This window comes from Cotesia glomerata, linkage group LG2, assembly GCF_020080835.1.
Source record: "Cotesia glomerata isolate CgM1 linkage group LG2, MPM_Cglom_v2.3, whole genome shotgun sequence".
NCBI classification, from domain to species: Eukaryota; Metazoa; Arthropoda; class Insecta; order Hymenoptera; family Braconidae; genus Cotesia; species Cotesia glomerata.
This window is the reverse complement of record NC_058159.1, coordinates 23,744,082-23,762,899: the sequence shown is the minus strand read 5'-3', so window position 1 is coordinate 23,762,899 and position 18,818 is coordinate 23,744,082. Positions and strand designations below refer to the sequence as shown.

General features: G+C 27.3%; 1 protein-coding gene across 3 annotated transcripts; it reads left to right on the top strand.

Moving 5' to 3' along the window:
• Positions 1-213: 213 nt before the first annotated feature.
• On the top strand, positions 214-17,575 carry LOC123259628 (high affinity cAMP-specific and IBMX-insensitive 3',5'-cyclic phosphodiesterase 8). 3 transcript variants are annotated; one of them, XM_044720236.1, is made up of 19 exons: positions 214-451; positions 8,288-8,391; positions 11,657-11,716; positions 11,789-11,979; positions 12,077-12,136; positions 12,233-12,299; positions 12,371-12,538; positions 12,620-12,834; positions 12,937-13,085; positions 13,261-13,397; positions 13,490-13,597; positions 13,683-13,882; positions 13,959-14,237; positions 14,302-14,428; positions 14,497-14,628; positions 16,475-16,636; positions 16,723-16,852; positions 16,938-17,005; positions 17,423-17,575. In XM_044720236.1, exons 1-19 carry the CDS (start codon positions 379-381, stop codon positions 17,498-17,500), a joined length of 2,508 nt encoding a protein of 835 aa, XP_044576171.1. In that variant the 5' UTR covers positions 214-378; the 3' UTR covers positions 17,501-17,575. The 3 variants fall into 3 exon arrangements, with proteins under 3 accessions (XP_044576171.1, XP_044576172.1, XP_044576170.1); XM_044720237.1 differs by lacking the exon at positions 214-451 and adding an exon at positions 7,775-7,901; XM_044720235.1 differs by lacking the exons at positions 214-451; positions 8,288-8,391 and adding an exon at positions 10,022-10,273.
• The last annotated feature ends 1,243 nt before the right edge of the window (positions 17,576-18,818 follow it).

Sequence of the window (18,818 nt, the reverse complement as noted above, 5' to 3'; positions counted from 1 at the left end):
AATAAAAAAAATTTTTGCCCAGTGCTCAAGAAAAAAAATTCTTTAAGACTTTTGAAAACATTGAACCTGACTTTTGAATATTTATCAAAATTTAATTTGTAAGAACTTAAAATTTTATTTGATTATGAATATTTCATCTATTAAGTAAATTTTATGAAAATTGCATATATTTATATTTCCTACATCAGCGTATATATTGTTTTTCAATTAGATACTTAAAAATGCTATTTCTGGATCAATGTAAAAGTTTTATTGGTTTTTTATTTTAGAATTGTGAAATAAATACGGAGAATTTAAAAATAACGATGCTGTGACAAATTTCATGTTATTAGTATTGCTGTGATTAAATAAATTTTTATTAAATGATCTTGATACTGTATGGATCCATATGACAATTATTATCATCTGTCGACGAAGAATGAAGATCAAATTCAAGGACTTATCACTAATGGTATGTTTGTACAATAAATATTATTATAAAGTTAAAATGTTGTCGGTGATTTTTATTTCTTATGTGAATTCCAAATTTTCAAGCCAACTTTTTGTAATTGTATTTTAATTCAAAATCAACGTAAATTAATTAAAATTCAGCATTTTTACTTCAGTAATAAATTATTTTTTTGTTAGTTTATTGATAACACATGACATTAGAATAAAATCTATAAAAATAACAATGCCAATCTTCACTCAATGCGTATTCAGTGTTGGTACAGTTCAACAAAAATATTCAATTACATGGAAGACTAATCAGCTGATTCAATCCGGAAAGTTTATTAAGTTTATTTTGCTTCGAACTTTCGAAGTGCTAACAATAAAGGAGTAAGTTTTTTTATACTATTTTTTCATTTTGACCTTGGTTTGTTGTGACAAGAAAGTTCTGCCCGAGGCAATAAACTCCAGATATATAATCACATATAAGTCCCCATTGGTGTTTTGCCCAAAGAGTAATGTGTGACGTAATTCTTGTACACGTTCTACATTATCTTTTTTTTTTTCTTTCGCAAAAGCGTAGCTATTGCGTAAAATAATATACGATTAAGTATTAAAATCAACAGTTGCTCTTTAAATAAAAATATGACAAAAACCAACACCTAAAAATTAGGAAAACGGTTAACCCTAAAGGCCATCCCAGCAACTTCCCGCTAATTCCATACCTAAGCGCTCAACATTCCACTTAATTTGTTTTAGAGCTCTTCAAACTCAAAAATATAATTTTTTTGTTATTTTAAGCTCTCCGAGCTCAAAAAGATAGCTGTTCTATGCTTTTAAGCTCTTCGAGCTCAAAAGTCTGATAAAGGTTTCATAGAACACTATTTTTTAAATTTTGAAACCACAATAACTTTTGAATGAATCGACCGATTTTCTCGCAGTTTACGGCATTCAACGCAGTTTTTTGAGTTTTTTGATGAATCTTAGAGCGCGAACTGGTCAGACTGAAAATTTCATAAAAATTTTGACAAAAAACATTTTTTTCAATTTTTTTCGACAACGATGTCTCACGAACAAATCAACCGATTTTGACCGGGCCAGTAGCGATCGACGTGGTTTCATAAGGTTAAGAGCTGATTAGTTTTAAGAATCGATCGGTTAAGCTGTTCAGAAGATATTTCAAGAAAACGAATTTTTGGAAATTTAATTTTTGAGATTTCTCAAAATTTGTCGACTCGAATTCTTAGAACTAGTATCAGAAATATAAGAGCAACGGACCTCTTTAGAACGCCGTCTATTTCGATCGAATCGAATCAGCCGTTCGAAAGTTATGAGACATTTACGTACATGCACACATACATACAGACAGACACGATGACATCACCGCGGGAATAGTCAGGGAAGCTTTTATTTCTAGGACCTCAAAACGTCGAGATCTGATGAAAACTCGATTTCCGTAAAACGTGGTAAAACCAATAACTGCTCAACTTTTGAAAATTTTAAATTTTCTTAGCGGGAAGTTAAAAATTAGTAGACTCTGTATGATATCCCTAAAACTGCACAAATCTTTAAATTATTTGAGCTCCTATACCTTAAAAAGTCGAGAGGAAATTTAAATTCTGGAGGGTGTAAATTAGATGATTCATTCCCAAAAATCATTCGCATTCACCACGAAAATTTTTGACAGTGTAGATATTATCACTCAATTCCAAATCAGTAGACGTAAAAAAAAAGTTAGGAAAACGGTTGACCCTGAAGGCCATCCCTGCAACTTCCCGCTAATTCCATACCTGGGCGCTTAAAATTGCATTCACGACGTTTTTGAGCTCTCCGAGCTCAAAAATACAAGTTATATGTTGTTTTAAGCTCTCCGACCTCAAAAAGATAACTTTTTTATGTTTTTGAGCTCTTCAAGCTCAAAAGTTTGATAGAAGGTTGATAAAACACTATTTTTTGAGTTTTCAAACCGCAATAACTTTTGAATGAATGAACCAATTTTCATGCGGTTGGCGGAATTTGACGCAGTTTTTTAAGCATTATGGAAAATCTTTAAGTTTGAATTGATCAAACTGGAAAATTCAGAGTAATTCCGAAAAAACATTTTTTTGGGTTTTCTTTCCTGCACGATATCTCTCGAACGAATTAACCGATTTTGACCGGATTAGTGGCGATCGACGTAGTTTTTCAAGGTTAAGAGCTGATTAGTTTTTGGAGTTTGTCGATAAAGCCGTTCGAAAGTTATTCCAAAAAAACCACTTGAACAAATTTTTTTTTAGATTTTTCGAAATCTATCGGTGTGAATCGATCCAAATTGTATCCAAAATCTAAGTTTGGACAAGCCCTTTCGAATAGCTCCAACCGCGATCGAATCGGTCGAGCCATTCAAAAGTTATGAGAGGTTTACATACTTACACACACACACACACACACGCACGCACACACACATACAGACATAGTGACACCCTCGCGGGGATAGTCAGGGAAAAGTTTCCTGTGACTCTCAAACGTCGATTCGAGATCTGATGAAAACTCGATTTTTGTAAAACGGGGTAAAACCAAGAACTTCCCGATTTTTGAAAATCTGAGATTTTCTTAGCGGGAAGTTAAAAATAAAACGAACTATAATATGCGTATTTTAGTTTTCATGAATTTAGCACCTATCACGGTATTTTACGCGGTTATTTATGAATTTATCTGAGCTTAATAAAAGTACATAAAATTATTGAAATCTATATTTGAATTTATTTGTACATGAAATTTGTTCATTGTTATTCAAATAATTAATAGGAAATTTTATAAATTGTTGACGTAGGTCAGAAAGTTCCTTCTCAATGAACATTTTTGATTTTTAGAAATACAGAAAATTATTCAGCTCATTCTATACGCAGGAACACATAGACATATATATACAGAAAAACGTCTGCCCTAAAATTTGGAGAAACACTGCTTAAGACCTTCAGAAGGTCAACATCCGGAGAAAATTTGTTTTGTGGAAATCAACCCTGAATCAACAATTTCTCACTACTGAAAATTTTTTGTTTTCATACTCTATTAGCTGTCAATCGTTTGCTTTTCTGGGCTTCAATCAAAATTTGTTTATGAATTGTTGTAAAATAATTTTTTCTCTTTATATCAGCATTTATTCGAAATTATGTTTTCATGTTAAGTGACTAATTCAAATTTAGCACTTAAGTACCATCTACATTATTTTATTCTTATTAATCATTTATTTATTTATTTATGTTGTCATGGCGTTTAGTTCTGTTTTATTTTTTATTTATATTTATATTTTATTATTATTAAACTTTATATTCTTATTTATTCGTCATAGAGATGCAGTTACCAGTTCAGTTGTTATTGATAAGAAGACGACATATTTTGTAATTCCTACTCTAAAATAAATTATTTCAAACGAAAATAAAGTTTAATATCGACGGTCTAATTAGCAATTTGTCTAACTCCTTATTTTTTAGAGGGTATTTTTTTAACATTTTGATGTATCAATAATCCAATTATAAATTATTTGAATGATTTAAACCTAAATATTATATCTCTATTAGATATGAATGATATTAAATGGTTTTTTAAAGTAACAATAAATTTTTAACTAATTGTTTTTTTCGTACAAATAGAAGATTCTCTAAATTGAGTTAGACAATTCGTTAATTAGAACGTCGATATTTATCATTTTAAGGCTTTATGTAAATATTTACAATTTTTAATTTGCGAGAACAAAGGCTAGCTATGTTATCGGAGTCGCTAAAAAGTTGATTTAAAAAAATAAAACTGATTTACAGTTTTGTATATTGGCATACCAATAATCGTAATTAGCATTGTATCGAACTTGAAAAATATAAAATTAGTTATATAGCTTAATATTTCACATTAAGTTTTAAAATGCTCAATTAATCAAATTTAATTAAAGATTATTGAAAAAAAAAGTCAATTTAAGGAAGTAAGAAATAAATCATTGGATTTGATTTTCAATTTTAATGAGCAATTGAGCATGTTTCATGTACTAAAAACTTTCTGGAAACACGCTGAATCTGTTGCATCTTTTAAGATTTTAAGGATAATAGGTTGGTAGTTTTTTTCAGTTAGGCATTTAAAAAAAAAAAAAAAAAAACATTTCTTCATTTATTAGTAAAGAAAAATTGACTTGCAGAACCTGTATATTTTGCGGATAATAAATAATTATTTGTATTTGTCAAAATATACGAAAATTTTTTAAATATCATCTACACTCCCAGAATATTTTCACTAATTCTTTTGCATATTACCTGTACAATACAGGTTAATTGGGAAAATTCCTAAATTATACCACACAGTAAAAAAATTTTCGTAAAATTTAACATAAAATTTTGTGTAGATGATTTTTTTACACAAAATTTATGTTAATTCTACACATACTGTTTGTATTGATGAAATCAACATAATTCTGTGTTAAAAGTAACACAAAAATATGTTAAAACTTTCATTGGCTGATTCTCGGATTTCTACACACTTAAATGTTATCCATAACACAAATAAAGTGTTGATTGTAACTTTTTCTTTGTGTTACTCAGATCAGCTGTCAAATATGTGAGTTTTACTAATAATTTAAATATATATATATTTTGTGATTAAAAAATACACGAGCAATTGAAAATAATAAATTAAAGGAAAATGCACATGTAGAAAATTAAAAAACTGTAAGTTTATTTTCTAATAATTTATTAATTTCAATTATTTTTTTGTCTAATTCAAAAAAATAAATGAAAATTAAGTTAGCCGACATCTGAAAATTTTTACAATTTTTTTTAATGAAAAAAATATTAAAAAAAAAAAATTTCACTTGTAGAAAATTTGAAGAATTATTCGTGTAATTTTTTTTAAGTATTTTTTAACTTGTAAATAATTTGTCAAAAAAAATCAACTGTCTGCTAGATTCATAATCATAAAATTTATAATTTTTCTTATTTTATTTATTTCCTCATAATTTAACCCTTCGTTGGTCGTGTCTTTTTTAGTTTCTCGCTCGCACTATAACGAGTCTCTATAGGTTGAGTAGTTGTTAGGCGGCGATTCGCTTATAGCGCGACCAACGAAGGGTTAAAATTTATTCTGTCTTCTAGATTCACACTAGAAAGGACATTAACCTTGTAATGAACTTTAAGGTTACAATTCTGTTATCGGATGTTTTAATATAAATTACCCTTTATTTACTTAGTTTTTAATTGCTATACACTACAATTGTATATTTATTAGCTGCATTTAAGTATTTTACGTAATGACACAAATCAAAATCCACCAAATTAAAACGACGTTGAGGCTATCACATTTACATGTCTATCTTGTGTGGCATACGTGACTATATATGAAGAATTCTTTAACATAAATTTTGTGTTGGTTGGCCAGTAACATTAAAAAAGTGTAGTTTTACTTTGAATTAACACTTGAGTGTGTTAAAAAATGGATGGATTGATCAATACAAACCGTTTGTGTAGAATTAACATAAATTTTATGTAAAAAAAACATCTACACAAAATTTTATGTTAAATTTTACGAAAATTTTTTTACTGTGCAGATTTGGACGGTATTTAAACCAAGTAAAAAAATGCTAAAAATTGCAAAATATCGATTGCATTCAATCTGCTAAGGTTACCATCATAATTAATTACTATACATAATCATTCAAAAGAATAATATTTTATAATTTTTTAAAACCTAATCTAACTCTTAAGAATAAGTTTTAGTAAAACTTAGTTTGTGTGAATGTTTACACAGTAAAATGTCCATTATTGCTAAATATCAATTCTATCAATCTTGCAAAAAAAAATAAAAAAATCCAAGTTTCTAATATTCCTGCCATCTTTTTATCTCTCTTCGACTATATATAGAAATCTTCTTTGGAAAAAAAAATTGCTTATTTTATATTATTATTATTATTATTATTATTATTATTATTATTATTATTATTATAGTATATAGATCGGTCCTATCGAATTTTTAAATTGTTTACTATATTTTTTCATTATTTATATCAAACTTTAACAGCACAAAAAATTTTTGTATAAATAATAGAATTGGGGTCAGTGAGTCATTAAACGAATGTTAACCCCAGCATTTCATAAAACATTGTATCTACACGTAAAGAACAAGATTGTACTGGTTACCATTCTGGATTATACTCCTTAACACCTGAAGTAAAAAAATGCAGATAGTACTCAATACAATCTGGATTGTACTGAGTACTATCTGGATTATTCTGAGTAACATCAGAAATTTCATGGAATATAATCCAAATAGTAGGGGAGAGGTGTAAAATTTCAAATACTTTTTGAAATTTTTCTTACCTCAGATGTTACGGAGTATAATCCAGTACACGGAAAGATTAGAACCCGACTGGTTCGTGTTCTGCACCAGACTCAGTCGTGTGCAAGAAAAAATGGAAGAAAAATTAGTTTACACCAGATTGAGTCGTGTGCGCACCAGAATGAGTCGTGTATGCACCAGAAAGAGTCGTGTGCGTACACGACTCACTCGTGTTCTGCACCAGACTCAGTCGGGTGCTGCACCAGAATCCGTCCATAATAACCACTCTGGCGCCGCACATGACTGAGTCTGGTGCAAAACACGAACCAGTCGGGTTCTAATCTTTCCGTGTATGGTAGTCAGTATATTATTCTTCTCGATGTAACATCGTAAAATTTTAAATGTAAAATCATCAAAGTGACCTATTGAAAGTCTGGTCCGGGATTACGACGTTTTAATTGTAATTTTTCTTACAATTTTTTACCTTGAATACAGTAAACGGTTTCTTATAATTTTTTTTAGAATAATCATTTATTCAGAAATTCATAAAACAACTCTTCTAAAATAAATCATTTAGAATATCATTGATTCCACTCATGAGAAGTTTACAGGTTGAATCAGAAAAGTTATATTGTTTCATTTCAAGAGAAATCGAAAAATTCGATTCTTTCAAGTATTTCAATATAATTAATTTCTCAAGAAAAGATGTAAGACTTTTAGGTAAACATTTATGATTATATCATATAAGAAAAAAATTTATTGTTTTCATATATATTTTTCCGTGAGTGAAAAAAGCCCAATTTTTTGGAGAAATATAATTAATATTTACTATCTTGAACCTCGAATAAATTGTTTGAAGTACTTGTTAGTAATTTGGTATATGAAATTTGTTTCAGCTAATAGAAATTAGAATTAGACTTTAATCTAAAATCTTCGTACTCGGATTTTTTCTCGGATTAAAATTCATTAACTCCGCTGAAAAATAATCTCCCGATTTACTTCATATGCGAAGTAATTTATTTCTTCACTCCGGTAATTCGAGTGGGGGGAGTGATCATTCACTCCGAACTCATTTATAATTTTTAAAGTATTTATAGAGGAAATAAAGCTTACTTGAACCGATAAAATGTTTAAAGAAAGACCAACATTATCTTGGAGGAAGCAAAAACTTTTTCAAGGCAAGAAAAATTTTCAAAAACTTTGTCCAAGATAATATCATTTTTCCTAAATTTTTTCTTCAGTTAAGAATAGTTATGATAAATTAACAGTACACAGTAAAAAATTTTGCGTCATTGCGTCAAAAACTTAGTGTTAAAAATTTTTGTGTTAAATATTTAACACTTTTATGTGTAAATTTAACATTGATTCTGTTAAATCAACAAAAAAAAAATGTTAATTATTTAATATAAAAATTTTAACACGAAATTTTTTAACGCAATGACACAAAATTTTTTACTGTGTATCTTTTTCTTGTGAATTATTTTAATCAAGTTGATGATTTATAATGAATACTAAAAACCTTGAATTTGTATTCAGTTTTAAAAATATTTAAATATCTTTCTAGGAGACCTTGAAAGTTTGGACCAAACTCAAGAAGTCGATTGGATTGAAAAATCAAATTTTGAACCTTCACTTCCAGATGAAGATGACGTAGAATATACAATACCCGTAAGCATTTTTTTTTAATTTTAATGAGTTTTCATCAATTTAAAAAAAGATTATTTCGATAATCATTAATAAATATTTATTTCCATAATAATTTTTCACCACCTGAAAATTCTCAAATATGTAGTAATAAAAATCAACTGAAAAAACAAAATACAAATACTAAATTATTTTTAAAAAATATTAATACTGACCCATTTTTTACCATTATAATATACTATTTCCATATAAAGTAGATTTTTTATTTTTTCCTTATCAAATGAAAATGATAAGTCAACGATAAGTTCATTTAATTCCAATAAGTTCGTTTATATTTGATAACAAGATAATAATTTGTAGCAGTATTAATTCAATATCTCTCTACGTAGTTGTAGTATGTACATAAAATATATAAGCTTATGGTATACCAAATATTTTGTCAACATTTAAAGTGTGAACCCACTGAAATGACAGATTTGCAGAAAATCAAGTGATCGTGTCGGTGGTTTGTTAGTAAGTGAACTGCACACTCAATTGCGCATATTTTTCCTACCACGGCAAATTTGAATATAAATTTGGTATCATAAATGAATAATAGACTTTGTATAGATATAAACTTTGTTGCAAAGTTTTATGTAAAATATAGTAACAATTGTTAGAAAATTGTTCTTAGAGTTTGCAAATCGAGTTAGTTGTAATAATAGTGCATGAAGTATATAGCAAGGGTTGATAACCGACGTTATTTTTAAATATTAATGCAACTGTCGCGACAACCCTCTCTTTAACAAGTGACGTGGAGTTTGTTAACCTTCTAAAGATAACTTGAACTCTTTGTCTGCAATTGATGTCGAGTTCATGGATTATTTTCAGCGTAAGAGTTTATGCATGTCAGGTCATAAGTATTTGAGTAGGGATAATTGATTAACAAAGATAGTAACATGAAAAGGGTTGTTCGTGTCTTAATATAATTTTTATTGCGCAACTAATAATTTCTGAGGGTATGAATAATCTCATTTATTAAAGATGATTGTCTGGAAAGAAAGGAAGAAAGTTTTGTTCTACAACAAGCTTAACTGGTATGATTAAGCGCTTGCGCACTTTATTATATAGCTGTCAGTTTATTCCGCACCCTCGGTCAATCCACTTCAATCCTACAATAATATAACGCGAGTCGTATACTTTTATTGATTGACAGGTGAGATAGACAGATACAAGTAGGACATACTTTACTTCTTAAGCGTTGAGTGTCATTCTTAAGACTTGATATTAGCTGAGTTAGCCTTCAACAGTGCATTATTTTTTTTTTTTAAGATATTGAAACGTAAAATTTTCTTATCATTAATAGTTTCTCAGGTGTGAGAATATACTAGCTTTTAAATTATCTCAATCAGTATTATTTTAACTTTGATGATCATATGGTTGACAGTCGAGATAAATATCACTCACACTTTGCGTAGTGTTAAATCATAATTAAAATTTTTTTTTAGCTTCAAATGAGTTATAACTCAAAAATTTAATTAATTATTTTACTCGAGTTGAAGGTTTATTTAATCATATATATATGATTGATTTAAACAATGTGATTTGTGGTGAAAAACAATAGTTGCTTTTGGATTATTCTAATACAATAAATGCTGCTTTATGTGTTAATTTATAATTTTTTTTTTTTTTTTGAAAATTTAATAGTGAATATCAAAAAATGTCTGATACTAGACGGTTAACTCATCGAACTTTGTATGTTTCGGGTTCCACAAGTAATGATGTGATTAATAATGATTATCCACCGGAATCTTGGTCTTCGAGATTTTTTTCAATTTTTTGTGGACGATTAAGCAATAGAAAGTTATTTTCAAATTCAAATAAAATGCACGTGATGGTTCTACCACCCGGTCCTTTGATTAGAGATGTATGATTTCGATTGATTTTTTTATTTTCAAAGATTGTTGCTAATTGCCTCGATAGAATCGAGTTTATAACGTGTGTAGTTAAACAACAAAATTTATTTTTTAAATACGTAAAGTGATATAAAATAATCATAAAGTGTGTGTATACATTGAACAGCATTCTAGTTTTCATTATTTTTATTTCATTGATTAGACAAAAATTCATGTTTTTTCATTGCATTGTTTGTCACTTGAAATTTATTATTTCTCGATAAAATTTTTATTTAAAAATATTTTTATGTTATTTGTTAATTTTTTTTTAGTTAATTTTTTTGCTTTTTAAAACAAGTGTTATTATTCAAAAAAGTAATACTTATGAATGTTATACTTTATAATAATAATAATAATAATAATAATGCGCCTTCCGAATATTTTCATATTACAATTCGTATAAATTGCAACTAGCTGAGCAATAGAGTGATCGAATTTATTTTTTTTAATTGACCAATATTTGTCAAAAAATTTTACTTTACGTTTTAAAAAAATTAAATTGAACGTTAATTCAATATTTCTTTATGGATTTTTATTTTTAAAAAATAATTTTCTGTGATATTATGCAGTGATTTTAGAGTAACATCAACGCACCAGTTTTTATAACATTCTTTTATTTTTAAATTGAATTAATGAGAACCATTTTTTTTTAACGAATTCAAGTCAATTTCGAGATTTTTTATTTTTGTGAATATTTCGTAGTTTGTGCGATTATTAAAAAAAATTAATTAAACAAAATGAAACTGATTGATTTAATATAATTTGCTTTTTAATTTGTTTATATTTTTTCTATAAATATATGATAATTTAATGATATTATGTTTTTCATTGGAATCTTAAGATATTATAATTAAAAGTGAAAAAATGTTGGTAATTTAATTGTCGTGAAAATTTTTTTTAATTTGACATTGATATCAATATTATATAATATTATAAACAATCAATTATTAGTTTACAAATTTTTTTTTTTTTTTTAAACTTACTAGAAAAGCTTTTTGTTTATATTTTATTCATAACTTTTAAACTTTTTCCACTTATCTATATTTCTTTTATTTTAACTTCTTTATATAATTTATTTTTTTTTCATTGATCAATCGATAAAAAGATCGTCTTTTGTCTTTTATTTAATTTTGCCTATCTTAGAAAAATATTTATGAAGAATTTCATAACTTCAAATACTAAATATTTTAAAAAAGATCCTCGTACTCGACGTCGCGAAAAATTAGAATTTACAAACCATGAAAATATTGAGGAGAGTTCTCCTTTGTCATATTCGGTTATATCCTGTGTTTCAATTTTTATTAAAGGGTTATCTTAATTAATACAAATTAAAATATTTAAATTATTTTTTACAGAAAGGACCACAAGATTTCAAATCAGCTTTGTCAATAGGAGCTTTATCTCAAGTCGTAAAGGTTAAAAAAAATTAATATTTTTTACAACTAAAAATATTTTTCCATGTTTAAGTTTATTTTTTGTCCAAATAGATTTTATTAATATTTCCTCGAGACGACCAACAGTTGGAAGTTTTGAGTACTGTTACAAGAAACTTAGGATGGAGCGTATCAATAGCCAAAAATGCAGAACAAGCCGTAGAAATATTTCAAAATCGATACCACGAATTAATAATAATCGACCGCCGAGGTCATCGAGCACCCGAAGCCGATACTATTTGCCAGTATACATTAATTATTATTATTTTTTGAACATAATTTGATAGAAAAAAATAGTAAGGCAAAATATTAAGCCGTATCATGTATTTCTTTTGTTGCAAGAGCTATACGTTCCACAAACTATCATCACAGTAGTGTAATTTTGGCACTGGTTAAAAAATCGTAAGTTAATATAAATAAATTTCTAATATTTAATATATCTTATTTATTCAATATAATAAATGAAAAAAATTATATTCTTCGTTTTCTCTTATGAAGATTTTTCACAACGACTGATAATGAAAAAATTATGACATTAGATCTCCTAAATATTGGCTATAGTAGAGTAAGTATGAAATCATATATCTAATTAATAATGTTAACAATAATTAATAAACAATAAATTTGTTTTTTAAGGCAATGATGGAATGTTCACATGATATAATGCTTAGCAATCAATTGATCGGGATCTACGTAAGTGAAATTCAACCAAGACTGCAACTTGCAGCAGCACACGCTCTGTATGTAGCCATGGATAGGTGTAAGGATATGGTACATATAACTGATGAACACCATATAGTCCGAGTGAGTTAAGCATTGAATTTTTTGAAATTTTGAAATTATTATTATTATTAATTTCTTTTCGGTCATTACTTTTTGTTTTAGTTCGTTAATAAAGCAAGTGAAAAATTACTGGGCTACCAATATGATGAAATTTTAGGAAGCAATCTCTCGGAAATAATAACACATGAAAATTTTGTATTGATGGATCAACAACTGCAGCGTGGCAGAGAATTTGAAGGTAATATGAATTGCAAGAGAAAATTTAAGGACACAATCACAATTAATTGTAGAATCATCCCATTCTGCGCTTCGGGAAAGTAGGTATTTTTTACAGTTTTTGTCATCATATAGTTTAATTTTGTTTATAGAAAAATAATATTAACATGTTTATATTACGGTTTCAATTTTATTTTAATCAGGCAACCTACTCATTACGTTTACATTCATGATACTATGTATTTATTGGAAAATATGGGAATGTCACATACTGGACAAAATCCTCGTGTTAGTTTACATTCACTTCGTCGCGGATCTTACGACCTTAAATCAGTAGGCAGTGATATCGGAAGTAAGTATTTATCACATTATCTTATCGATAGTAAACTTTATCTTTTTACGCAATATATTTTCTCGATAATATTGAGAATTATACATACTTTTTCCGGTAGCTGTTTACTTATAACTTATAACTGATAAATAACAGTATCTAGGAAACCATATTTTATTTTTTATTTCTTTTTTAGCTCAACGACGTTCAAGTTTACAAAAACTAAATAATTTACCGTTAGAATCACCCATCACTAAAGTGATGACACTTTTAACAAATGCCATGACTGAAATAAATGCCGCAAATCCTGAAATAGCTACGCAGATTGATAGGGTATCAATTTTTCTATCAAAGATGTTTATTATTTTTATAAAAAATATGTAGAAGTAGTTACTAAATTAAAAAATTATTTTTAATGTTGAAAGGCAATTGAAACTCTTAAAGCAACAGAACTTTACAGACCATATCTCAAAGAAGATACTAGAATTACTAATGATCCAGTTGCATCAGATTTAGTGGAAGCACTGTTATCAGTAAGTCTCAATTTTTTTTTCTTTTTTTAAACATTTATTTCTTATCAATACAGTACAAAAAAAAAGTAATTGGATAATTCGACAGAAACCATCTCATTATATTCGTGATGGACGAAGATCTTCGAATGATTCAATGCGTAGTGTAACTATGAAACTTGGAAATTCAATAAGCCATCGAACGCATACAAAAAACCTCCAAGGACCCAGAGAAATTGATAAATTGCTAGATCGCAGTCTTGATTGGGATTTTGATATTTTTAGCCTAGAAGTACTGACTGAACGAAGGTTTATTCAATTTCTATATCAATTTAGTTACTATTTTTAATACTTTTATTAAGGTAGGCGATTTGTTCAATTACAGGCCACTGGTACATTTGGGAATGAATTTAATGTGTCGATACAATGTTCCTGCTAAATTGAATTGTGATGAGACAATTTTACGAAATTGGCTTAGTGTAATTGAATATAAATATCATTTAGATAATAGTTATCATAATTCGACTCATGCAGCCGACGTCTTACAAGCAACGGCACGATTTATGCAGTCAGAACGACTTCAAATGGTTTTAGAGCCTCTTGATGAGGTCGCTGCCTTAATTGCCGCTGCAGCGCACGATGTCGACCACCCCGGTAAATCAAGGTACGTCGGTTATATAATCAAATTCAATAAAATTTATACTGTTTTTAACTTTATTATTTTATAGCCAATTTTTATGTAATGCTGATAATAAATTAGCAATACTTTATAACGATATATCAGTACTTGAGTCTCATCATGCTGCATTGACATTCAAACTGACACTATCTGATGACAATGTGAACATTTTTAAAGTTGGTATTTTGAAATTGGTTTGTATAAACTTAATTTGTAGTGGAAGATGATATGATTTTTTTTCCAGAATTTAGAAAAAGAAACTTATAAAATCATAAGACAAAATATTATAGATATGATTTTGGCAACAGAAATGACAAAACATTTTGAACATTTGGCTAAATTTGTCAATATTTGCAGTGGTACAGGTAGTGATGAGGTAAGAGAAAATATTTCATTTCTTAATATATTTGTTTTACTAAATTATTTATAGAATGGTTGAAAATTGAAATTCTATCTATCAAAAATTTGGCCTGATAGGTCTATGTATAATTTTTTTGATATATTTAAACCCTTCAGTACCCAGGTTATAAGAATTTTACTCACGCTCGGTCTCAAACTTAATTATTTTTTTAAATTCAAATGGAAAGACCACTTGAATTTTTTTTTACCTTTCGAAAATTTCATATTTTTTAAAACTGTTTTTTAAAAAATCACTTATTTTCATTGTAAATAAAAAAAAAAATTTTTTTTTGAAGACTGAGATTTTTTCTCATGGCGAGAGTATAAAAGGTTGTTAAAAATCGGGCTGTTTGGCTCCCTACGACGTAGATCGGCTCTTTTCGGTAAGCGCTCCGCCGACATATTGTTTAGATCGTATGTTAATTAAATGTGAGATTTTTCCTCATGGCGAGAGTAAAGAAGGTGAGCCGAATAACGTGGGTACTGAAGGGTTAAATTAATATGACTTGATAGGCCCTTTTACAATTTTTTGACCAAAGCTAGTGTTGAAAATCTTCGATAGAGGGCGTATGATCGCCAAATCGTCTCCTTACGAAAGAGTTAAGTTTGATATAAAAAATTATAAAATAAAAATAATTTTTTTACTCCCCTATAGAGCTTATCTGACATCGATTTTTATATTAATCAACTACTAAACCAATTTTTGTATAACACGACGTATTTCTAAAAAATTCTTTTATTATTCTCGTAAATAACCTGATGTAGCCATATATGACTATCAGAAAATTTTTTTACGGGTAACACCTATACAATTAATTAAATTTCATCAAAATTGAATCATTCTGAATATTGAAATGAATTTTTTATGCATTGAGCGACAACGAAACCTTTCATAAAAATATAATTTTTGAATCTAAAGTTTTGTATAATTGAGAATTATTTAGTTCATCCAAAAGACTTTGTCTCAATTAATTAAAATTTTACTTCAATTGAAATTATTCGTTTTTGTATGTAAATAAATTGTTTTTAAAATAAGAAATTCGTAGTTTATCATATTGCATGACTCATGATGCGAAGCACCACGAAGCATCAGAGAATGCTTTACGATCGAAAAACTTTTTTCGCCTCATTTCGAAATGATGAGTTTCAAATAAATGAGATTCAAATGAATGAATGCCGATCGGTAACTATTTTTATTATTATAGTCTTGTTAGTTCACAGAATCAAGATAGTTTGCATACTATCGTCAAGATGATTTAATGGAGATTAATTTGACACTTTTCAAAAAATGATTTAGTGCAATAGAAACGGAAAAAAACATCAAAATAAGTCAAAAAATTTTCCTGTCCGTCATGTATGAAATTTCGGAAACACTGTAACTTGCGAAAAAATGCATTAGTTGAGTTAAATTTTTTTTTTTTTTGTAATTCTTCGAAAGAATTGTAGGCCACCGAATGCGATTGGCTAGGTAATTCAGTGTCGTTTATGTACAATTAATAAAATAAAACAAAAACCAAAAGACTGTATATCTATATAATATTGTGTACATTTATCCCAGTAGAGACGCTTGCGTATTATCGTGCTATTTTAGCTGTTTTATATATTTTTTCACATTCTTTATTTTATTAATATTTCATAATTAAATGAGTATTATGAGTCATGTACTTTTGGATTTTCCAAACTTTTTTTTTTGTAGTGTAGTTATACATGAATTACAGCCGTTTAATTGTAAAAAACTGCTAGTTATTTGGATAGAATCTTCTATTTTAATAATCTTTCATTTGATAATAATAATTTTCGGTATTCGATGAATATTATTTCAGTACTACTCTGACGGAATTGACATGGTAACGCTATTGCAACCAGAAAATGTGACGCTAGTAAAAATAATGATGATCAAATGTGCTGATGTGTCGAATCCTACTCGTCCTCTACGATGTTGTATAGAATGGGCTAAAAGAATAGCCCAAGAGTATTTTGATCAGGTTCGAAAAATTAAAATTGAAGTCGAAAAATAATAAAAAACATAAATAATCATAGGAAAAATAAAAAATCCACCCAATTGTTTTAGACTGATGAAGAAAAGAAACAAAAAATGCCGGTTGTAATGCCATTGTTCGATCGCAATACTTGTTCCATTCCCAAATCTCAAATTGGATTTGTTGATTATATCATCAATGATATGATTGAAGCATGGGATGGTATGTATATAAATCGTGTAGTTCATTTTTGTTATCATTAACTGTGATATTTTCCTAATGAAAAACATTTATTAATTTCAAATAGCATTCATTGACATGCCAGAAATAGTAACACATATGAAACAAAATTATGATAAGTGGAAAGAATATCATGTAAGTTCAAATTTTTATACTTAGATTATAAAACTAAGATAATATTATTGTAGTTTCAAATACCTGTGTTAAAAGTTTGAGTTTCAATGAAACGCTGTCTACAATTCAGAGGGTTGCCGTTTTATCGTTAAGCGACTCGCTTCAATTTCTTTTATTCAGCTTCCAGTTTCACTTTTAATTTTTTTAATTAAATAAATTAAAACTAGAATTATATTTTAGAAAATTTTAAAATAACAATCATAACTGTATTTTGTTTCACGATAAATTAATTACTTATGATATCATTAAATTTAATACTATTATTTTTAAATTTTTATGTAAAAAGAAAATTAATGTATATCTTAATTAATACTTAATGTTTTAATACGTGTAATAATAAAATAATATTATGTTTTTTTTTTTATTTTCTACTTTCAGGAAAAAGGAATTTCCACATTAAGTGATATAGAACGACTTCAAACGACACCAGAATTGAAAATACCTACTTTACGATGATATATTATGTAAACATATTATTCTATAAAATTTGTATAAACTGTTTTAATTAAAAACTATACTTTGTTAATTAAATTGTGTATTATTTGATCTACTTCTTTAGTTATAAATAAAATAAAATATATTACAAGTAAATAAAAATAAGACAGAATTATATGGTTGGAGCTTGTTTATATTTTTATTTATCAGGTTATCTGACAAGATTAATACAAATGTAAGATAGTAGCAGTGTTAAGACATTTTATATAATTTTATTTACTAAATGTTGTCATTTCCATTTAAGGATATGATGGTTATTTATTATATTTAAATAGTTTAATGGTATTTAAAGTTTTCGTTAAACATGTTCCGTTATTCATATCATTGGTGGTAATATTTTGTTACTGTTTGGCTTCATAGGATGATTTTTCTTTAAGTCATTAGCATATTATGTAGTACATATATTAACTTAAACGCAAGTTTTCGTCCATAAAAGAATATTTTTAAATGTAATATAACGTAATTACAAGCATTGACAAGAATTATTTTATTACAACATTTAAAACTACTGAGTAAGATGATGATTTAATAGTTATAAATGTTTCATATTGAATATCATTTAATTTTATCGTTTTATCCAGTTCCACCAGTGTCTAAATATAAATTTTACATCCATATAATATGTATTTACACGGCTTCATCGAAATGTAAGTAGTTTTTACCTCATTACATTCATTTTATTTTATTGAAAATTATGAGTGACCTCTTTTTCTTTCTTTCTTTTCTTCTTTCAATAAAATTATTGGAATATATAGTGATACTTGTTGTAAATAGTAATGAGGTTTAGTAGTTGCTTATTTACTAACCACCTTATCTTTATCAATTCTAAAAATTGTGTTTTTTTCCAATTTAAGTTCTTTTAAGATTTTTCCAATAAATATTGATTACTCTAATGAAAATATAATTAGCAAATGAAAATTCTAAATAGTTCAAAGTATTTTTACGATCCATGTAGCTTTTGATTCATTAATTATTTAAGTTAATTAAAAAAAAACAAAAACGAGAAGTTAATAAATGGTAAATAGTTTTTAAAATTGTTTTTTTCTTTCTTTCTTAACTATTACTAAACAATAAGATACACACTCAGTAAATATATTTTTTTTTTTATATTATAATTACTATTATTTCTTTCTTTTTAAATAATTAGCAGCAGCATGCGTTAATTTTGCTTATGCGTAATTTAAGCATAAATTTAAACTTAAATACTTGTTTGCCTACATACTTAGTATTTACTATTCTTTTCACATTCATAAATATGGATTTCCAAAATATTATCGCG

Bases quoted from the DNA above. Each gene is read 5' to 3' on its own strand.
- LOC123259628 (XM_044720235.1), top strand. From the start codon at position 10,067: ATGTCTGATACTAGACGGTTAACTCATCGAACTTTGTATGTTTCGGGT. The intron at 14,429-14,496 runs GTTGGTATTTTG...TTTTTTTTCCAG, and splicing joins ACAATGTGAACATTTTTAAA to AATTTAGAAAAAGAAACTTA. The intron at 14,629-16,474 runs GTAAGAGAAAAT...ATATTATTTCAG, and splicing joins GTGGTACAGGTAGTGATGAG to TACTACTCTGACGGAATTGA.